The following is a 21,129-nucleotide window of genomic DNA, read 5'->3' on the forward strand; positions in this document are numbered from 1 at the left end:
CAAATTTACTGAAATTGAAAGCAACGAGCGACTGAGGAGGAGGGGAAAAATCAATATGTGCTAATACAATTTTGTGGCAAACAAATTAATACACACAGACAAAAACGGCTCTGATTTATACGCATTACCCACATGCTTATTTATTCAGTAGATTTGGTTTAGAATCAGTGGTGAATATTTGAGCAGCGTTTAATATTTGATACTGGCCAATTTGATTTGTGGGTAAGCACACATCGCATTGACTATCGACTGCAACTGGAAATGGGGCCAAAAGTGGGTTATGTTTGCCACCCGGGCTCCAACCATAAAGTAGCTTTAATTTACGACTGCAACTAAAGTAGGTTAACCTAGGTCCAGATAAGCCTCCTTTCCTCCCACTGCGGACCAACAATATCATATTCTAATCTCAAAGGTAGTTGGATAGCGCTGGCTTTCCAGGTTTCCAAGAGAATCATGCACAAAAGACCTTGACATGGTTTTTATTTTTCGGTTCTAAAGGGGTTTTCCATTCCATACCACTGTATATCCAATGTATCCATTGAAATTTGATTTGTTATTTGTTTATCGCCGCCACTTCATGCAAATTGGGGCAATTCAGTTGCCTATATATTTTTAGCTGACACATCCATGCAATGTTTGTAAATGCCCGCTTACATAGTATACCATACAGTATCTACCACTCTGATGAAATTCTTTTTTCCTTGCATATTTTTTATTCTGTTTTTTGTTCTCGGCAAACGCAACTAGGTTGGACTTCCCACCGCCCATTCCGGCTCTTACTTTGCCTTTCTTTTCGACGCCCTTTTTTTTCCAGAGCACCTCCACCTCCACTTCCACTTCCATTACCACCTCCACCTCGAACCTCCTGCCTTCCGTTCCCGGAGGCCTGCAAAATAACCGGGTTAATCGTCGCCACGTTGTCGTCGACGGGCAGAACAAATGATTCTTTTTCGTTTGTGGGTCAACTGCAATTTTTGCCATTAAAATAATTATTTGATTGCCATTTTGCTTTTAAATGTCGTGAATAATGTACATTTACCGAGGGAGCGGAAAGCAACTAAGTAAATGAAAATAATCAATATAGTTTGATTATATATCTCGCAGTGATTGTTTTATCATTACTATTTGATTATTGAGATTACAAGTTTAATTTTCTCGCCTCCAATTAACACTTGTATTCGGAAGTATGGAAAACCTCCAGAACATAATTACCTAAGTACCTATTACCTAAGTTAAATTATCATATTTTTTTCTCAGTATTTCCCACACTTCTTAAGTAATAAAAGATTTGCACAATCTAGAAATTACTTTAATTCCTGCTTAATAAATCTTTCTTCAAAATTTCTGATCAATAAATCACCAGGCCAATTCAATTGGCTTATCTTAAAGAGTGATTTTGAGTACTTTGTCCAACATTCCATGCATAAACTATCGATTTCCGCTTATCAGTCGAATTATTTCTTATCGCTAGCCTGGTCGTCTTTGTTTTTGGGGCTTAGTAACCCACATAAACACCACCGAATCTGAAACTGACTCGAAATCCCAGTTGTCCGGGGGCAATTGGGCGGAGAATACCCGTTCAGTGCAACTGGAGCTGGAGAGGCCAATTAAACCACCTGACCTAGAATATTTGTAGCCCAGTTTCACCAGCCAGCTGAGAGTGCATATGTTTTACATGCCACCGCACATTTACATTCACATTCATATATAGACCAGACCCCATCCGCACTAACAAACTAACAAATTCGTACTTTGAATCAGTCGACTGTGAGCTGCATGTTAAATGGTTTGAATTAATTGCGTAGGCCACGCATGTCACGTGCTCTTCACATACGACTGACTGACTGACTGTATATATATATTAAGTACGATATATGATATACCTCCCCCTTCCACCCAAAAAGTCCTTGAGCCAAGCCAAGCCGAGCCGGAAATTTAAAATAAACATTCCAAATTTCCTTTTAGATTTCTTGCTGCACTTTGTTGCTTTATACATTTTTATATACATTTTTGTAGAGCACATCACGTACTTATAGAGCCAAGGCCAAGTTACAAAGACCAATGTCGGGCTAAAATTAAATTCCAAATGTCTTTAAGGGGAAATATTTAAGGCAGGCGCCAATGAAGTTAAATGCTCTTTAAATAATATGACAAAATTATCTACAGTAGATTTTTTTAAAAGCCAACATGCCTCTAAATAAATTTTATAAATTAATATTATTGCTTGTTTATTTGCTGTTAGTAATGGTAATTAAGATATGTCACTTGTCTAATAGAAGATTACAAATAAACTTTTTTTTTTAATTTACAATTTTAATTTATTTTGAGATTAAAATAATATACTTATCTTAATTATTATGAACACAAATTAAGAGGAGGATTATATCATCATTAAACTTTATGTTTATAATAAAATACCATTTTTCTCCACTCTTAAAGACATTCTATTCAAATTACCATCGTTTAAGGTAGCTTTTGTAACCAAGGGCTTTAAAATCAGCTACGACGTGCAACCCGTATTTTAAGCGCTCTTCAATCTCTTTTGATGGCCTGTGACAACACACAGCCCGCCGTAAATGGCAAAATATTTGGTCAGCCAACAGCCGCGAAAGAGACACTGATATTTCATCAATGGCCTGGCCATATAGTTAGTTGTTAGTTTCGGGGACCTGTCCATCCATCCATTTCATTTATGCGGATCACGTTCGCCTATCGCGGAGTACTGCCTGCTGGATGGACGGGGCTTAAGAGCTCTCCGGGCATTGGGTATATCTACTATCAGCTGCAAGTGACATATTTTAAGCCACGCCAGTTGACCACTTTGTGTTGGCCAGGTTCCTATCTGTGATTTTGTACCTGTGGGTATACAAAAAATGCCCGTGGAAAACGGGTAAAGGCCAGGTAGGGCCATTTGGCCCAGGCATTCAAGCAGTGCTTATTCTTGTGTGAACAGACACAGAGGTTTTCCGCACGCTCCTACAAAGTATTATTTATATATTTTCCTTTATTAGCATTTTCTTTGGATTCGAATTCCATTCGGCCTCATGTAAGTTGTGATTCAGCTCATTTCCTTTCATTGCTCATTGTTGATTCTAGATTAATTCGCTTGGTGCGCACTGCACTTGTTCAATTGTATCATTTGCTTAAAGATCGTGGGTGAATGTTATTGTATATCTATTATACACTGTGAAAAGTGATAGAAAGAAAGAGAAATCATATTTTATTAGTAATTCGTTTTAATGAAATATCAAAATAATATTATATTGGTCTTAATATCTTTTTTGTGATTACTCAAAAATATTTAATAACAATTTTCAATTAATGGAGTAATTGTGCTTTAAAAACTGTTCTAACAAATGTTAAAAGTTTAGTAAAAAGTGTAAAAATTAGTTGATTTATATAATAATAAATAAAAATTTATTCCGTTTTTTCTATGAATGTTCTATTTATCCAAGCAGAACCGCCGAGAGTCTAGACCCTGAAAGATATTCGATATTGTTGTGTTTTCCAGCCAACTCAATTCTGGAATTTAGCTAGTTTTTTTTTCTCGAGTGTCGGGTTGAGTGCACCCAAAGGGAAAGACGTAATCAAATACAAATGCCGCCTGTAAATATTTGGCTAGCTCACAAAGTAGCCTATATTGTATGCACCGATAACTCCTGGTCTCGAGTGCTCATCCCGTCGGTTCCCAAACCAAAACCCACTCCCTTTTGCCTTTTCCGACATCCAGTTCATCCGATAAGCCGCGGATTGTTTGCTTTTTGCGCACAGGCTGCTGCCAAATAAATATAAAAAACCGCCCGCCAACGGCTTATCAGCCGTGTTTATCTAGTTTAGTCATATGTACTATGGTCTATATAAATGCTATTCGCATATGGAGAAGATAGATGTAAAAACGTGAAAACCCAGAAGATCGGGTTGTGTGTTGCGGTACGCATTTATTGGCATTACTGCGCACGGTACCCATGCGATAGGATCGCTTTTCGGGGGACTAGGGGTTTGGTTCTAGATGGGGTGGTGCGGCGTAGATAAAAATCAAAATGCAAAAAGCCCCTTTGTTTTTGGCGTCTCGTGTGCCGAGCATTCTAAAAGTCGGGGTGGATGGGAGGGGCTGGTCGAGATAACAGCAACACGAGGAGATTGTGTAATCGCTTTGTTAGCGATTGTTAGGCGGGAATATGCTGGTGGCGATGCAGATTCCCGAACAGTAACGACTGACTAGTAGGGAATACCAAAAATATTTTTTATAGGAAAGAAGAAACTGTAACTGTAAAAATAAACAGCGTTTCTACTTAGTTTCTCTTTGAGATTTTTATCCATTCTGCTTTACACTACCAACAAATTTTTTTTTTTAATTTTATCTCATATTTTGTAAGTTAAACTGTATTAAGAAAAACACATTTAATAGTTATATCTATAAACTTAAACTTTAAACAGCGCTTATACTTAGTTACTTTTGAAATTCTTACAAAATGTTTTTTTTTCACCCTACAAACAATTTTTTTTTTATTTCATCGTATTTTAAAAGCTCAATCGCAGCAAGCTTTCTTTATATAAAATTGGCTGACTAAATATACCTATGAATATTATTTTCAGCATTTGAGTCAGCTTAGAAGCATCTGGAATAGAGTATAAAATAGATTCATTCATAATGTTTAAATACTATTTACTTTTTGGTAGACGTCAATTCCTTGGCTACATAGTTGCTTGGCCAACGGGCCATAGTGGTTGGGTTTTTAGCCGAAAATGCAAATTGTTTTCTGTCGCCACAGCAGCAGAGGGAAAATAACGAAAAAGAAACGTCACCCTTCTGTATTTACCACCCCGTAAACCCCTAAAACCCCCATTTCGCCTGGCAACCGGTGGGGATTTCGATACACTTACATTCGTTGATGTCGATTCAGTTGAAAATGTTTTCTGTTTTTGTTTACACATCGCGTTCGATGGCTGGCAAGCCATTATGCCCGATCTAAAATAAAGCCAGACACAAGCTATTTAAGTTCTGGAGGAGCAGCCACAGTCCTCAGAAGTCTTCCCAACCGAAATGCAGTTCTTCGCGTGAGTTTGGAATATGTGAAAATCCCCTATCTATTCAACCGAAACTTGGACCATAAAAAATACAACTACAAGCCAAGCCCCTTTTTTTTCAGGCCCCCTTTATTCGGGGCTTATTTTCTCCTTATAAACGGGTCTCGCTTTCAATTAAATCTCGCTCCCTCATCGGGGCTCTAAAACTTTTGCCTAAACAAAAGGCTAAATGGAACTAAATGGAAAACTGTTCGAGCAGCAACAATGGAAAACAATTGAAAAACTCAATTTGTTGGTAATTTGTTTGGGCGTGCGTGTCTCAGTGCCTTTTTTTTTCTTTCTTTGTGCAATAACAATTTCAGAGCTTGGCATATTGCAGCCGATTTGTTGTCGGCATAAAAAGCAGTTGAATGAACCGAGAGAGCAAACTTTGATTGATATTTCGAAAGCCTTATTGGGGGAATATTGATGAGGTGGTGGGGAATAACAGAACAGCCGAGCTTCTCCAAGTTCAATTTTGTGTTTTGTTGGTAAAAAAAAAAGATGGTGGGGATATCTTTTTCATTTTCTATGGTTTCCATGACTCCAACTTTTTTATTGGAATATTTATTACTCGAAAAGTTCTAGAACTTTAACAACTTTTGTATTTTAGTTTTTCAATAGTTCATAATTACATCTTCGTAAAAATCTGAATTAATTATTAACGATTTCCATTATTTTCCCTCTTTCAGCTTCTCCAAAATGGCCAAGTACTCGGGCAAAAAATGCCGGCTGCTCTCGATGATGTGGCTGACGGCGTTCTTCTTCTTCGTGGAAATCATTGTGGGCTATGTGACCAATTCGATGGCTCTGGTGGCGGATAGTTTCCACATGCTGGGCGACATTGCCGCTTTGGTCATATCTTTTCTGTCCGTGAAGGTAAGTCCCTGTCGTCTGGCGAGGAATATAACTCATATCACTCACGTAAACTTCCCTATCTCGACAGATGTCACCGAAAAAGTGGTCGAAGAACACTTTCGGCTGGGCCAGAGCAGAGGTTTTGGGCGCCCTGGTCAATGCTGTTTTCCTGGTGGCCCTGTGCTTCAGCATCACCATCGAGGCCTGCAAGAGGTGAGTTTATAAAGATATACAAATTAAGCAAATTTCTTGGGAATAGCGTGGTATTTATGGCTTAAAAAGTATTTTAAATGTACAAAATACTGTAAGCAAAAAATATCGTAACTGGTTAAAAATAAGTAATAAATAGATTTGTTACTTCTGTCTTAAAATGATTAAAAAAAGCTTTTATAAATCACTTGGAAAAATATTACAACCTAAACTTTTTTTTTGCTTATATGAGATTTCTAAAGCTTTTTAAAATTTTTTTAATGTTTATTAAATCAATGGGAATAAATAGCAAACGAAGCAAAATAAATATTCCTGTTCTATTTCTTAACCATTGTTTATTTTGAAACTCGGACTGTCAAGTAGCTTTGCCATCACTTTTATAAAGAAACAAACTTGACCAAATTAGCAAAACGAAATGTATAAATGATTGCTTAAGCAAGTATTTGTTTATCTTTTTGATAAAAGACGCAAACATTCCAAGATAGTGTGCCCTAGGTTTCCAAAAAAAACAAACTAACTATCTATTCTAATACCTATTGTTTTTTTTTTTTTTAATTTTAAAAGGCAAGGTTTTTGGAAAACTTGATCTTATTCAATAAATTTTATATTGCATTCCCTTAACTCCTTGTCAACACTGCATAATTAATTTTGGGACTAATTACGGATCAACGATCCGCACCCAAAAACCAGACGCAAAACCCAGTTGTTCGGCGATCTGTGAGCAGTAAGCCGTATTACGAGCAGTAAGCAATAAGCTCGCCTTGGCATCGACATGTGTGTTAACGTGATTTGTTTAAATTTTTTTGAATCACTCGACTTGATTCCCGGCTGTGAGTTAATTTGTTGTGATTCGTTTTACTGCCACCTTTCCGTCTCTCTATATGTGCTTTGGGTTTTTGTGATTTTATACACTTTATTAATTTACATTCCGGACGCATTTTGCGCATATTTATCGAAAGCTTTACGAGGTGAGGCTGTTGCCAATAGCTACTGATACCCCGGACTACACTGTTAAAAAATTGGCTTGATTTATGGACTTGATTCAAAATAAACGGCCTTCAGAAAAGTCTAGTTGTTCAATCAGATTATTGATAACGTAATCATATATAGCTTTTATTTGAATTTCATTATATTGAACCCATATAGACTAGTCATGCATTAAGATGCCATATCATGTTAGTAAAGGCGATTAATTTCAATGAAATCATTGAGTGATTAAGCTCATAGACTAACTTAATGAGTGCGTTTAATTATTTATTAATAAAATTTATTATTTATTTAATTTATTACAGATTTATTGAGGAGGAACCGATTCACCAGCCCGAACTTTTGGTTATCGTGGGAGCTCTGGGACTTCTGGTAAATGTGATTGGACTGTGTCTTCTCTACGGTGAGTGCAAAAAATATAAATATCTACATAAAAAGCTATAGCTAAACCCTATCCACAGAGCACGGTGGTCACCATGGCCACTCGCATGGCGGTGGACTCACCCGGAACCACAGTCGCCTCACCGAGTTGGCCAATATGGACGAGGGCGAGGACGAGCAGAACGAGTATGCCTACGAGAAGCAGAAGGAGAAGCCGCCGGTGAAGAAGTCCAGCCACGGGCACAGCCACGATCCCGGCCAGATGAACATGCGCGGCGCCTTTCTGCACGTTCTCAGCGATGCCCTAGGCAGCATCATTGTGGTGATCAGTGCGGTGGTTGTGTGGAAGACGGAGTGGAAGTACCGGTACTACATGGATCCCGCCCTGTCTATTCTCCTGGTGGTGCTCATCCTGCACTCCGTGTGGCCGCTGCTGCGCGAGTCCGCCTTGATCCTGCTGCAAACGGTGCCCACGCACATCCAGGTGGACGCCATTCAGAAGAGGCTGCTGGAGAAGGTTGATGGCGTGCTGGCCGTGCACGAGTTTCATGTCTGGCAGCTGGCCGGTGATCGCATCATCGCCTCGGCACATATTAGGTATGATTTATCTACTAATTTGATTAGTAATTATTCGTGGAAAATGTGTACAAAGTATTACCCCTGATAAGAACTCTATCCTCAATCTAATCCACATTTCTTTAACCTTTCCAGGTGCCGCAATCTCTCGGAGTACATGAAGATTGCCGAGAAGGTGAAGGAGTTCTTCCACAACGAGGGCATCCACTCCACCACCATCCAGCCGGAGTTCAGCGAGATCGAGGGCTGCAACATGTCCGACGGCACATCCAGCATCAACATGAGCGGCTCCGACTGCTGCGCCCTGGACTGTCCCACCACGGATGAGGGATGTGTCAAGGCCACCTGCTGCCAGAACAACAACAAGGTAGTTAGCTTACCCTATATATATGTAAATGAAGTTATTATAATGAAATGTAAACCTTAAATTGCAGAACCAACTGCCCTCACCCACCAACTCGCCGTATTTGTGCCGCCAGCGAAATGCCGCCCGACAGGCCGGCGATGTGGAGGCTGGTTCCCTGCTGGAGGCCGCGGGAGGTGCCCCTGGCGGTGCCACCGCAGGAACGCCTGCGGTTGCGATAGGCGGGGCGACGTCAACGCCGAAGAGCGATTTGGTCTGACGACAGCCACAGCAGGCGCAACAACATGTACACTTTGCCACGACCAAAACGGAAACCACAACCGCCACAACAGCAGCAGCAGCAACATCAATACGTGATATAATGTACGAGCCGAGCGCCAACAACCAAGTGGCTTCCAGCGCACAGGCGGACGCAGGTGGTGGCAATCTCGGCCTGTCGTTGACCGCCCAGCGGCGACGGGAGCTTCAGCTGCAGGCCGAACAGCAGCAGTATCAGGAGCAGGTGTCACCACTGAGCACCAGGAATGGCGACGAGGTGGCCCTCTAAATTTAATAGGAGCCTAGTTTAACGTTAATTGTGCAGGCCGCTGCAATGGAGACTGGTCTGCCATGGTGCAGCGTTCGTGTTTTTAGTGTTTGTATCATTATTTGTTCTTAGTGGAATTTAGGCATAAATAACTGAGCTAGTTTAATTAAAGTAAAATCAAAACAGAAAGCAGAAACAACACGATTATCTAATAGTGCAGAGTGCAGAGTGCAGAGGACACACACAAAGTTTAAAGGAACACATATACTATATAGTATGTTAAACCTATTCGATTGTAGTTAATTGCATTAGTTTTTAAGTCGATAAGTGAGCCCAACCAACAGAGAATACATATGTACTACGTTTTTTACATTTTGAGAAAGTTTATATATACGTGAAATAAATTATTGTATTCAATAGTTAACTACGGATTACTGATTAGCAAATGACTAAAGACAGTTTACAAAATACCTAGGTATATACGCATGTGTGTTTGTGTATGGTTAGGCGTAGTCCCTTAATCTTAGTAGTTGTAATGCCTACATGTAAAAAAGAAGAATGTTTTTACCACAAACGAGAAACTAGTTTCTATTTAATTTTAATCGTACCGAACCTTAAAGTGACTATACATTTTTAATGCAAACATAATGTATTATTTTATGATCTGCATTCATTTTCACCTGTATTTGTTTGTAAATAAACGCCAAACATAATCAGTCCAAGCTAAATTACTTGAGATCATTTGGGAGGTCGCCGGGTTTTTGGAAACCTTTTTTTCGACCACAATCTTTAATCATCCAGATTATAAAAATCTGAAATTGATAAGTTCTTCGCACACTTTTGGTATGGAAAGAATGGTTTCAATGGATATAATATATCGGTACACAACCCAAGCAATCCTTAAAGTATGCTGACATTAAAGTAGTAATAATGCGTTGATATGTAACTCAGTACCAGTACAAGACATATCTATAATCGGATATTCTATGCTTACTTAGCTTATCTTATTCGATTTCACCACGATTGTCAGGTAGATCTGGACCCTATAAAAAGGCCTTCTTGGGCAGTTGCAAGTAGTTCGAAAGTAATTACTACTTCAGAATCAAGAAGAGCTTTAAAAGATGATGCAGATCAAATTCCTGTTTGCCTTCCTGGCTGTTTTGACCATCGTTGTCCTGACCGCCAATATGACTGATGCATCTGATTGCATGTCTGGAAAATTCACTGGACCCTGCTTCGCTTGGGATGGAGAACTTTGCCGACGCCTCTGCAAGGAAGAAGGACGAGTCAGTGGACATTGCAGTGCTGGATTGGCTTGTTGGTGTGAAGAATGTTAAATGAACTTGTGTAATATTGTGTGCAAAAAAAATAATAAATATATATAAATATCAGAGCTAAACAAATTATATATTTTTCTTATATCGAACTAAGTTAATACAAGTTCTTTTTTCCATAAAACTCCTCTTGGAATTTTTGTAATATTGGGACATAGGAATGACTGTGTATAATGAAGAAACAAATTAATTATTAACTAATTCAGTATGGGAATTGCAACAAAAAGCTGAAAAAAGATAACGCTTGTGATAACGAGTTTTTGACCCGCTATTCCGGGAGGCATATCAATCATAGTCTATTCTCCTGAAAGGCAGTGGCGAATGCAATCCAAAGGATGTTGAAACCCACTTTTGAAGACAACAGTATATTAGGAAAATATCTGAAGCCCAAAAGGGGTATGCCAAAAAATATATATATATAAATAAAATCTTTTATTATACCCGTTACTCGTAGAGTAAAAGGGTATACTAGATTCGTGCAAAAGTATGTAACAGCTAGAAGGAAGCGTTTCCGACCCCATAAAGTATATATATTCTTGATCAGGGTCACTAGCCGAGTCGATCTAGCCATGTCCGTCTGTCCGTCTGTCCGTCTGTCCGTCTGTCCGTCTGTCTGTCTGTATGAACGCTGAGATCTCAGAAACTACAAAAGCAAGAAGGTTGAGATTTCCCACACATATTCTTTGGCTTCCTACGCAGCGCAAGTTTATTTTAGCCGAGCGCCACGCCCCCTCTAACGCCCACAATCGCCCACTAACGATTTTAAAATTGGTCCTGCGCCCACATCTTTAAAGATTTCCGAGAAGTATAAATGCAATTTTGTTGTGTATATTTATTCCTATCGAAATGTAGAAGACATTTTTCAAATCGGACCATTCATTAAAAAGTTATACGCTTTATAAATTGTCAACATATATCTATCTCCCTCGCACTCCCTTTAGCTGAGTTACGATTATTAGTCGGGACACCAACCCAACACAGCGTTCGCACTCCCTTTAGCTGAGTGACGGGTATTAGATAGTCGGGACACGAACCCGACTATAGCGTTCTCTCTTGTTTTTATATTGGGAAAGGTCCAACTTTGTCTAATGAATGAGTCAATGTACTTATTTTCTATCGATCTTGCAATTGAATCAAATCTGATATTAGCTACTTAACTGATAATAACTGACAATAAAAGACAAGGAACAATAAATTGTAAGATGATGATCTTCAGGCTCGATTTTCCGGGAAGCTTATCGTCTTCAGATAAGGATATATATTTGCCATTAAAGCCTGTTCAACCTCGAGTGCACTCAACCTACTGCGTAAATTAGTCGAAATTGAAGAGGGTATAGCACCTACTATATAAGCTCCCCTGCGAGCTGTCGAGACCAAACGTCGTTCACAACTCAAGAATATATCATTTACAATGGTGCAGATCAAATTCCTGTTTGCCCTCTTGGCCGTGATGACAATTGTTGTCCTGGCGGCCAACATGGCGGATGCTGATTTTCTATCTGGAAAGTTTAAAGGAGGTTGCATGATGTGGAGTGGAGAGAAGTGCCGTCGCCTGTGCAAAGAACAAGGAGCAGTCAGTGGACATTGCAGTACCAACTTTAAATGTTGGTGCGAAGAATAATAAATCGCATATATTCCAAAGCTGTAAATTGTTTTAAATAATTCCGTATATTGTATTGTAAAGAGAAGTAATAAATATGTATGTTATCAACCGCATGGTAAATGTTTACATTTTTTTTTCTTGTTTGCGAAAAATGGTAACTCAAATTTACGACTTCAAAAAAAATCCATATGATATAACTAAAAAGAGGAAACGTAAGATAGCAATATCAGGCTTACGACTCTATGCTTAGAAAGTTTATCCGCCTTCTTATCATTTATATTTTTTATAATTTCAATATACTTTTTATCACTTAAAAATCACAAAAGCTCTGCGTGCAGAGATTCTGACCCTACATAAGGTTCAAGAAACATAAAAGGAAACTCGATTAGCTTATCGTCGTCAGATAAGGAAATATGTTTGCCATCCTAAAAAGCAATATCAAGTACAATTAACCTACTTCGAAATGTTACGTAAACTGCTCGAAATTCACCTATATAAGCTCCTCTGCCTGTTGTTGAAGCAAACGTCGTTCACAACTCAAGTAAAACACCAGTCTCATAGAGAATATATAGTTTACAATGGTGCAGATCAAATTCCTGTTTGCCCTCCTGGCCGTGATGACAATTGTTGTCCTGGAGGCCAACGTGGCGGATGCAGATTTCCTATCTGGAAAATTTAAAGGAGGTTGCATGGCTTGGAGTAAAGAGAAGTGCCGAAGCCTCTGCACGAAAGAAGGAGGCGTCGGTGGACATTGCAGTGGCTTTAAATGTTGGTGCGAACAATATGTTGCACATGATTGCCTATCGGGAAGATTCAGTGGACCCTGTTGGGCTTGGAGTGATGATCAGTGCCGTAGCCTCTGCAAGGACGAAGGACATGTCAGTGGACATTGTGGCGGCATGAAGTGTTGGTGCGAAGACTGCTAATTCCAACATATTTCAAAAGTGTAAAATGTTTTAAAGTTTATTAAATAACTTAAGAAGTAATAATAATAACAATCCATCTCCCTCGCACTCCCTTTAGCCGCGTGACGGGTATTAGATAGTCGGGACACGAACCCGACTATAGCGTTCTCTCTTGTTTTAATATAATTTTTATCACTAAAATTCACAAAAGCTCTGCGCGCAGATTCTAACCCAACATTAGGTTCAAGAAACTTAAAAAGAAACTCGATTAGCTTATACCAGTTTACCAAAAAAATTGATAAAATACATTTTTTAATTTTTTCCTTAATCAGAAAGATGTACCTTACCGGAAAACAAAGGTTTCATAAAGTGCGTATTTCATTAATTTTTTTTGTAAACTGGTGTTATCGTCGTCAGATAAAGAAATATGTTTGCCATTTTAAACAGCAATATCCAGTACAACTTACCTACTGCGAAATGTTACGTAAACTGCTCGAAAATTCACATATAATAAGCTTCTATGCCTGTTGTCGAAGCAAACGTCGTTCACAACTCAAGTAAAACACCAGTCTCATTGAGAATATATTGTTTACAATGGTGCAGATCAAATTCCTGTTAGTCCTCCTGGCCGTGATGACAATTGTTGTCCTGGCGGCCAACATGGCGGATGCTGATTTTAAATCTGGAAAATTTAAAGGAGGTTGCATGGCTTGGAGTGGAGAGAAGTGCCGTCGCCTTTGCAAGGAGCAAGGAGCAGTCAGTGGACATTGTAGTAGCAACTTTAAATGTTGGTGCGAAATGTAAAATGTTTTAAAGAATTCTTGAAAAATAATAAATGTTTTATTCACCGCAAAGTATATTTTTAAATTCATTTTCTCTTGTCATAAAATCGTAACTGTAAAACCAATTAAGAAGAAATATGTATGTAACAAAACATTATTATGTACTTTGTACACATATCACAAAGAACAGGAAACCTACGATACCATTATTGGGTTAACGACTCTTTTTCCGAGAAGGCTTGATAACGATGATTCATATTAAACTCAAGGGGTGTCAATAAAATAGATAGGTGCTTCTGAAGAGTTACAAATTGAATTAAATGGTGCGGTATATCGGAATTCATATCAATTTTGGAATTATTATTTTGTCAGCTAAGAACAACGAGTTCATTTATTATCGGTACAACACTTCAGTTTAAAAATTGAAAATTTTCTAATATTTTAAACAAGTAAATTAAAAATTTAGTTTATGAGACTGCTTCAAGTTTTTGCTAAGTTAATAAAATTTGATTCATTATTCAAACAATTTTAACCAGTTTCTTAGAAGTCTCGTGAAAAATTGTGCATAAATTAAATATATGAATAAATGAATTATTGTGGTTTTTACCATGAACAAAAACCGGAACTGCATTGCTAGTTCTTAATAAGAAAATCTATCTATTAAAGCCCTAAAGTATGCAATTTATGAAAAGTACACTGCAATTAAAATTATCAAATTACTTGCTGTAGTAAAAACTTTCTTAGATTTACATCAAAATATCATTTTTATATATATGACGTAATCAGACCATTTGTGGAAAATTGTAAAAATGCAATTGATATATTTTTTTCTTTTTCAATTTTTTCTTTAAAATTGTTCATGTGAAAAGCCCAAAAGTATGCTTTCACAAAAAGTGTATTGCATTTATTTGCATTTCCACCACGAATGCAAATTGCTTGGCACTGAGATTCTGGGCCTATATAAACGGCAATCTCGGTTCAAAAACCTTAAAAGTAAACATTCAACCCAGAGAGTTTTTCTAAAGATGTCGCTTAACAAAAGCCTGTTTGTTGTCCTCGCTGTGTTGGCCATCGTTCTAGTAATGGTGGCCCACGAGACTTCGGCCTATGATTGTCTGTCGGGAAAATTCAGTGGACCCTGCTGGGCGTGGGATGGAGAACAGTGCCGACGACTCTGCATAGAAGAGGGACACGTTAGTGGACATTGCAGTGCCAGCCTGAAGTGTTGGTGCGAAGGATGCTAAAGCCGCTCAATATTATACGTGTTTATGTTCTTAAATATCTACACATGAACTATGTATTTTTTATTGTTCTTACAAATAAATACAAAATATATATCACGGCAAAAAGTGTTATTTAACTGGGTCGAGCTTGCAATATCTTTCAGATCGGTAAGTTTTTATTCATCCCATGAGAAACATTACTATCTTTAACTCATACATTTCGGATTAATTTTAACTTTTTAGAAATATATATAATTATATAATTATAAAAATATAAATTTAAATGACTAAAGAAAAATGTTGACCAAAAAGATTTAAACCCTAAATCAATGTTTACTTAATTTACATATGTTAATGTTTAGCCGAGACCTAGTAATGGAATGGAAATATGATATTAAATATGGTATTTTATTATTGAATTTTTAATATAAACATTTTTATTGCATCTAAAACGTTTTTATTATTGAAATGAAACTTTATTTGAATTATTATGATTTTATTAGTATAGGCAATAAATCATTCGTATTACATCCGCATTTTGCAAGTTAAGTTTGTGGAACTTCTGGTTCTGGTTTTCCTCGATAGCGCTACTACTAAATCTATTTCATATTCAAACAGTTTCAACCAGTTTCCTAGTAGTCTCGCATATAATTTTAATGCAAATAGAGAATGAATGGGGATGTCACCATAAAGAGAAATCGAAACTAACGGCTTTATAGAAATGCATTACTAGTTTTTATAGTAGAATATTTATTTGTGTTCTATTCATGCCCAAAAGTAGGCTCCTTAAATCCAAGACATTCCATGAGATAATATGTTCTAGTTATTATCTGTAATTATCTGCTAATCAATCGACGCAGGCTGAATCGAAATTGCCGGACAGAGAGATCTCAAACCCTATATAAAGCCCAGAAGCTGTGCTCAATTTACGAGTAAAAGTAAATTTCTCTGAAAACTGACAAGATGCAGATCAAGTTCCTGTACTTCTTCCTCGCTGTGATGACCATCTTCATCCTGGGCGCCAAGGAAGCCGAGGCCGACTGTCTTTCGGGCCGATATGGAGGTCCCTGTGCAGTCTGGGACAACGAGACCTGCCGTCGTGTTTGCAAGGAGGAAGGACGATCCAGTGGTCACTGCAGCCCCAGTCTGAAGTGCTGGTGCGAAGGGTGCTAAATCCTCTTCCACTTCGAGGACCTTAATACGCAGTCCCGAAAACCGTTGCTCGAAATCGCAGAAAAACTACTATGAGTATCTTATTTTGTAGCATTGCTTGAGAACTACAAATACATATATTATTGCAAAGAATTTAGAATCTTATTTTTCTGGGATTTTCCAATTTCCTATAATCAAAACTTTGGCTGCAAACCTGAGACAATTTATTTGCTAATAAATGATAAACGCACTGCTGATGGCATTTGCCCCGGTTTTCCCTGGTTTGTTCAACCGTGATACTATAAACCTGAATCATCATTTGTTAAGTAATCATCTAATTGTTCTCTATCTCAAGTAATCTTAGAAAATGAAAATTTAAATTGAAATTGGTATTATTTACATAAAACTTCGGATTGTGAATATTAGAAATGCCGCCGATAGTAAGTTCCGATAATTTCCATGATTAATGGGGATTTAGGTACTATTTTGTTTTGAGTCTGAAGCTGTGAGAATTTGGGTTTCAAAAAGCTTCAGTATACAGTATAAATTATAAATTTAATAAAATTAAATTATAAAATATAATAAAATGAAAGATAATATTGATAGGTTTTAAACATCTAAAGAGAAATAAGTGATTAAAAGAAAAAAGACGATTCATCTAAATGGCAGTTTAAAGTTGTATTTTGTTGGTTGATTTGATATAGCTTTAAACTTATTGGTTTGCAATTGTTGGTTGCTTTGATATAGTTATAAACTTATTGGCAAATATATTTAAGTAGTAATATTGATTAGGTAACAGAAAATCGTACGCTTCATAAGGCATTAGCTTATCGGTATTTGATATGTGGTCTTTCTCTAAAGTCGTTATCTCTGAAGAAGATAGTCCGCACTTGAGAAATTGTTGGGGTAGCTTGAAAGAGGCAATGTTTACAAATAGAACCAAAGTTCTTCAATATTAAACGAAGTAATTCAATATATAAGTGCATTGATTCTAACTTACGATAGGTTTAATTGGCCTAAAAGACTTTCTAGGAAAACCCTTCAAAAGGGCGTGCAGTTAATGAAGATGTCACTCATCCATATTCCATAGGCTATTATTAAAGTAATTGTAATTGCTTGCATTTATTTGCTTTAGATTAGATCGAACACATACAATGTATGTGTACCGTATGTTTAATTGTTATCTATGAAACCAGTTCTAACCGCAACCGAGATAAGTGCAAGCCTCAACTTAATTTATTTTTAGCCGTATCAAACATTAAAATAAATGGACTCGTAATAGCTGTGGGTTAGGGTTAACCCCTTTATAAATTCTTTCGAAACTATTATTGAAGTCATTTTCCCCAGATCAACAATCTATATGGCAAATTCTTATCGTTCATTACGTTTGTGGCATAACCGGAGTACTCACGAATCAATCATTTTTATTTTAGGTGGCTATTGTTCAATAAATTAACCCCATAAATCCATTTTTTATATTTACATAAATAAGCATTCCGGAAAAACACAAGTTATATGTTAGTTTAACCCATTGCTTCTCGGAAATCAAAAACATATATTAACCTGTGGGCGTTCAGTACGGTTTTTAAAACTAGTTTTAACCACAACAAAGATCCGAGTGTCCATTGAATACGGAGTGCATTAAACTTTATAATAATTATTCACTATGAGTTACATCATTTTCTTGTGAATAATGCTAATAAAATGTAAATCTGAATAAAGAGAAAAATACAAAAACTGGTTTCAATAAGACTAACATCTCGAGATGTTTGAACTAGGTTATTAATTAAATAGGCTTGATTTACTCTATAGAAAATCCCACAATTACAAATGGAATAAATTATACGGAAATGATTTTAGGTACCTACACATTAAAATAGTTTTCACGTTGCACTTACCTTTAAAAAAATATATAAAACCGAAAAATGCTTCCCTTTATAGACTTTTAAAAATCACATTTTATTAAGTGCATACTTACAAGCTAAACAGAGATAACATGATTAAAAAGATCAACATTTAAAATGGCATGGAATGAGTTCTACAAAATAAAAGACATTTACAGAATTATACAAAAAAAGCGTGCAAAATGCTAGTGATTGGTGAAGTGCTCCCCGACATCGCCGCCACCTGGTGGCCGCAGCTGTTCTGAGAAGCGGAGCTGTCGCTATAAGTTCTCGTCCAGGTTCTCCTCGGTGTTCTCCTCCACGATGGCCTCGTCCCAGGGCCCATGGATGTTGAACTTGTACTGCTGCTGCCACACGAATATCAAGGGGCAGACAAAGTTTATAAAGACAGTGGTAGAGGCGTACAAATAGAGCACCGGCCGCGATATCCAGTACAGAGCCAGGCAGCAAATGCCAAAGATGGGCACCATAAATCCTGCCTTCCAGTTGGCTTCCGTCATTATGGGATACAGCACAAAGAAGACGGCGGCCTCGACGAGGAGTACAAAGGCATGATAGGATGTAGGAAGGCGGGAGGCCAGACAAATGGCTCCAAAGATGGCTGCATTCAGCGAGATGGCCTGGGATTAACAGGGAAATAAGTGAGTTATAGGTACTAAGAGATATTCATAAGTAAACCTTGGAGACCATGGCCACATCCAGGCCGTAATGACCGAATATCAGATTCCCCAGCAGCACGAAGAAGGTCATTGTGTAGATGGTGTCCGTGCTGATGGCCTGGGTGAGCGTGTGCAGCATGGGTGAGAAGAGGTAGCCAAAGAGGACCACAGTGACCAGGGTCTTGGAATCCTCGCCCAGCAGCGCCCAGCTGAGACTCCTGCCGCGGTAGCACAGGTAGCCAATACCGGTGACCCCGCAACTGGGCACCAGGATCGTGGTGGGCGACACGCTGTCGCTGAGCATCAGCTGGTAGAGTATCAGGAAGCCGGTGATGCAGGATATTTGGTTATTCAGCACCGTGATGCCGGCAATCGCCTCGCTCAGAGTGTAAATCCGCACATGCAGGTTCGTGCGCAGATCCTTGAGGAAGCTGGCGTCCGTGTAGTTGTCCGGGTACTCGCGGTTCGAGTAGAGGTTCTTCACCCACGGCTGCCGTTTCGCTTGAGCCTTTTTCACCATTTTTAAAGCATTTAAAAATTGTTTGTTTACATTTGGTTTCTAGACTATCGTCCTTCGATATCGATTATGGAACATATCGAAAGGGGTGTGTCTCCGCTACGCCTGGCTCAAGTCTCCACTAACCGAACATGACCGTTTTTCCCTTATTTTTTGGTATTTCCTGTTCACCCACCTCTAATACCTTGGAATCGTAAATCGTAATTTTTTGAGCACGCACTTGTTTGTTTTGTTTACAATTAACTCGCTCGCGCTGGAAATCCTTGAAGATCCACCCCGAAAGTCAGCGTTTAGTGGACAGTGGAGCCGTTCGAGCTGGGGAGAAACGCCCCATGAGCAGTCTTCCGCCGAAATCGAAGCCGGTCGCGTGTTTTCTCGCCCGAGAATCCCCAGAATTTCCGAGAATAGCTATTTATGGCTTCGAATGCGCAACTCGGAAAACTCATTTTGTTAGCCGCAATCGCCGTGTTCTTCTACTACTCATTCTGGGTGGCCGTCCTGCCGTTTATGCTCATCGATGAAGGTGAGTTTGCAGGGGATTTGCTGGATTTGCGGCCAAGTCGGTTTTATTGAATAATCTCGCGCCGCTTTTGTGCAGTAATTAAAGTGACGCCGCGGCGTAAATTGGTCACGATATATAGGTTCATATTACACACACATAATGTGAATGTGGGGTGTGTGAGGGCGAAAACCCAGCCGATTCCCAGAAGAAACCGGGGTTACCTGCAAAGCGGCTCTACAAACGCTCTAAGCTCGGGTCAAGGTCACCCACGAACGGTGATGCGGGGTACAGTAGTCACCGGCTATGTGCGCAGTTTTAGTGTGCTTTAAAAGTAATGGATTACAATTTAATATCATTATTATTTTTCGACTTTAAATAGTTAAGTATTACATATTTTTAACTGTTGTATTTACCCTATAATTACTGTAGCTAACTACTTAAATTTTTGATATCCAAAAAAAACTTTGCTAACATTCCACATCCATTTTTTTTGTTTTCTTAAATGGGTTATCGCTAAAAAAAATTGGTCATAATCGTACATTATATAATTCTTTTTTTTTATTTCCTTGAAAATGTATTATCAGTAATAACCATGTGTTGCTTGTCAAATATTTTACTTTTAAAGAATTCGTCATTTAAACAATGTTATTTCCTGATTCATTTGACGTTTGTAAACGTCATTTACTGTAGCTGGGTTATTTGTACCTAGAGATCTGAGGAAAACTAATTAAATTTCAGTAGTTTTCGTTTTCATCCTAACTAGGTAATAACTTTTACGCTTAATGGGTATCTATTTTTCACCTCAACGATTATAGGAACATCATTCCGTGACCAATCTAATTTGTAGCTTTTAACTTTGGCCTAAAAATAGGGAATCTAATCGTAAAGCATTATGAACATTATAAACAAAACGCAGAAAAGCAATGCAATACTTCCCTGTCCATCCTTGCCAATCAAATAAAATCAATCACATACTATTGTAAACAAATTAAAACTAAAAACAAATAAATAAACTACTGTATAATCATAATTATATCCATGTATATAATTTTTTTTATTACCAGGGGTAGTAGTTAAGGGCTAAAACATTTTATTCTATTATAACTAATTTTAGGGTACTTTACCTATATTTTAATAATATATTACGATTGAAACATGATATGATATCATGGTTATGATATCATGAATACCTTATAACCTTTTATGATACCGTACGACGAGGTCAGTCTTTCCTATTAATTTCCATTACTATATTAGAACTAATTTTAGGGTATTTTAATAATATATTACGATTGTTACATGATATGATACCATGATTATGAATACCATACCATACCTTTTACGATACCTTACTGACCCCTTATTTCCCATACTTTTCCAGGTAATCCCATTCGCCTGTTCTTTCCTCCGCTGAAGTACGCTTTTATAGTGCCCACTGTGTTCGGGGTGATCTTCCTCGGCGGCATCGCCGCGTTCTCCTTCTATCACATCTGGAGCCTGCGGGTGAAGCGCGATTAAGGGGTTATCCGGGGGTTATCACTCCCGTGGCGAACGTAAGTGAGTGATTCCGCTGGAAGCG

At 38.1% G+C, this 21,129-nt stretch overlaps 9 protein-coding genes across 9 annotated transcripts in view; 8 read left to right on the forward strand and 1 right to left on the reverse strand.

The window, feature by feature from the left end:
* The window catches only part of LOC108059889 (drosomycin), a 54,437-nt gene extending 38,319 nt beyond the window's left edge, over window positions 1-16,118 (forward strand). Inside the window, exon 2 of the mRNA XM_017145352.3 lies at window positions 15,775-16,118. Within this exon, the coding sequence (XP_017000841.2) occupies window positions 15,780-15,989 (210 nt within the window). The 5' untranslated portion in view covers window positions 15,775-15,779 and the 3' untranslated portion in view covers window positions 15,990-16,118. The remainder of the gene's footprint in view (window positions 1-15,774) is intronic.
* On the forward strand, window positions 5,760-9,697 carry LOC108059941 (zinc transporter 63C). The gene is made up of 6 exons (XM_017145436.3): window positions 5,760-5,946; window positions 6,014-6,138; window positions 7,428-7,525; window positions 7,584-8,100; window positions 8,215-8,446; window positions 8,514-9,697. The coding sequence occupies exons 1-6, from the start codon at window positions 5,770-5,772 to the stop codon at window positions 8,700-8,702; spliced, it is 1,338 nt and encodes a 445-aa protein (XP_017000925.3). The 5' UTR covers window positions 5,760-5,769; the 3' UTR covers window positions 8,703-9,697.
* LOC108059904 (drosomycin) lies at window positions 9,961-10,368 on the forward strand. The gene has a single exon (XM_017145368.3). It carries the CDS (start codon window positions 10,091-10,093, stop codon window positions 10,304-10,306), a length of 216 nt encoding a protein of 71 aa, XP_017000857.1. The 5' UTR covers window positions 9,961-10,090; the 3' UTR covers window positions 10,307-10,368.
* Window positions 11,700-12,019, forward strand: LOC108059895 (drosomycin). The gene has a single exon (XM_017145359.2). It carries the CDS (start codon window positions 11,715-11,717, stop codon window positions 11,922-11,924), a length of 210 nt encoding a protein of 69 aa, XP_017000848.2. The 5' UTR covers window positions 11,700-11,714; the 3' UTR covers window positions 11,925-12,019.
* Window positions 12,485-12,832, forward strand: LOC108059901 (drosomycin-like). The gene is made up of 2 exons (XM_044394488.2): window positions 12,485-12,563; window positions 12,699-12,832. Exons 1-2 carry the CDS (start codon window positions 12,485-12,487, stop codon window positions 12,830-12,832), a joined length of 213 nt encoding a protein of 70 aa, XP_044250423.1.
* On the forward strand, window positions 13,355-13,668 carry LOC108059902 (drosomycin-like). The gene has a single exon (XM_017145366.3). The coding sequence runs from the start codon at window positions 13,406-13,408 to the stop codon at window positions 13,613-13,615; it is 210 nt and encodes a 69-aa protein (XP_017000855.1). The 5' UTR covers window positions 13,355-13,405; the 3' UTR covers window positions 13,616-13,668.
* Window positions 14,589-14,942, forward strand: LOC108059896 (drosomycin). Its single transcript, XM_017145360.2, has one exon. The coding sequence runs from the start codon at window positions 14,619-14,621 to the stop codon at window positions 14,835-14,837; it is 219 nt and encodes a 72-aa protein (XP_017000849.2). The 5' UTR covers window positions 14,589-14,618; the 3' UTR covers window positions 14,838-14,942.
* A 1,813-nt stretch (window positions 16,119-17,931) lies between the features above and the next one.
* On the reverse strand, window positions 17,932-19,136 carry PIG-C (phosphatidylinositol glycan anchor biosynthesis class C). Its single transcript, XM_017145411.3, has 2 exons — window positions 18,551-19,136; window positions 17,932-18,492 (listed from the first exon to the last, which is right to left on the reverse strand). The coding sequence occupies exons 1-2, from the start codon at window positions 19,049-19,051 to the stop codon at window positions 18,133-18,135; spliced, it is 861 nt and encodes a 286-aa protein (XP_017000900.2). The 5' UTR covers window positions 19,052-19,136; the 3' UTR covers window positions 17,932-18,132.
* A 102-nt stretch (window positions 19,137-19,238) lies between these two features.
* On the forward strand, window positions 19,239-21,068 carry Dpm2 (Dolichyl-phosphate mannosyltransferase subunit 2). The gene is made up of 2 exons (XM_017145415.3): window positions 19,239-19,571; window positions 20,932-21,068. The coding sequence occupies exons 1-2, from the start codon at window positions 19,463-19,465 to the stop codon at window positions 21,066-21,068; spliced, it is 246 nt and encodes an 81-aa protein (XP_017000904.1). The 5' UTR covers window positions 19,239-19,462.
* The last annotated feature ends 61 nt before the right edge of the window (window positions 21,069-21,129 follow it).

The sequence above is a fragment of the Drosophila takahashii genome, chromosome 3L (assembly GCF_030179915.1).
Source record: "Drosophila takahashii strain IR98-3 E-12201 chromosome 3L, DtakHiC1v2, whole genome shotgun sequence".
Lineage (NCBI taxonomy): Eukaryota > Metazoa > Arthropoda > Insecta > Diptera > Drosophilidae > Drosophila > Drosophila takahashii.

Excerpts from the sequence above, each read along its gene's own strand:
- LOC108059941 (XM_017145436.3), top strand. The coding sequence starts at position 5,770 with ATGGCCAAGTACTCGGGCAAAAAATGCCGGCTGCTCTCGATGATGTGG. Across the intron at positions 8,101-8,214 it reads ATCGCCTCGGCACATATTAG|GTGCCGCAATCTCTCGGAGT; the intron begins GTATGATTTATC and ends TAACCTTTCCAG. Across the intron at positions 8,447-8,513 it reads GCTGCCAGAACAACAACAAG|AACCAACTGCCCTCACCCAC; the intron begins GTAGTTAGCTTA and ends CTTAAATTGCAG.
- LOC108059904 (XM_017145368.3), top strand. The coding sequence starts at position 10,091 with ATGATGCAGATCAAATTCCTGTTTGCCTTCCTGGCTGTTTTGACCATC.
- LOC108059895 (XM_017145359.2), top strand. The coding sequence starts at position 11,715 with ATGGTGCAGATCAAATTCCTGTTTGCCCTCTTGGCCGTGATGACAATT.
- LOC108059901 (XM_044394488.2), top strand. The coding sequence starts at position 12,485 with ATGGTGCAGATCAAATTCCTGTTTGCCCTCCTGGCCGTGATGACAATT. Across the intron at positions 12,564-12,698 it reads GGCCAACGTGGCGGATGCAG|ATGATTGCCTATCGGGAAGA; the intron begins ATTTCCTATCTG and ends AATATGTTGCAC.
- LOC108059902 (XM_017145366.3), top strand. The coding sequence starts at position 13,406 with ATGGTGCAGATCAAATTCCTGTTAGTCCTCCTGGCCGTGATGACAATT.
- LOC108059896 (XM_017145360.2), top strand. The coding sequence starts at position 14,619 with ATGTCGCTTAACAAAAGCCTGTTTGTTGTCCTCGCTGTGTTGGCCATC.
- PIG-C (XM_017145411.3), bottom strand. The coding sequence starts at position 19,051 with ATGGTGAAAAAGGCTCAAGCGAAACGGCAGCCGTGGGTGAAGAACCTC. Across the intron at positions 18,493-18,550 it reads ATGTGGCCATGGTCTCCAAG|GCCATCTCGCTGAATGCAGC; the intron begins GTTTACTTATGA and ends TGTTAATCCCAG.
- Dpm2 (XM_017145415.3), top strand. The coding sequence starts at position 19,463 with ATGGCTTCGAATGCGCAACTCGGAAAACTCATTTTGTTAGCCGCAATC. Across the intron at positions 19,572-20,931 it reads GTTTATGCTCATCGATGAAG|GTAATCCCATTCGCCTGTTC; the intron begins GTGAGTTTGCAG and ends ATACTTTTCCAG.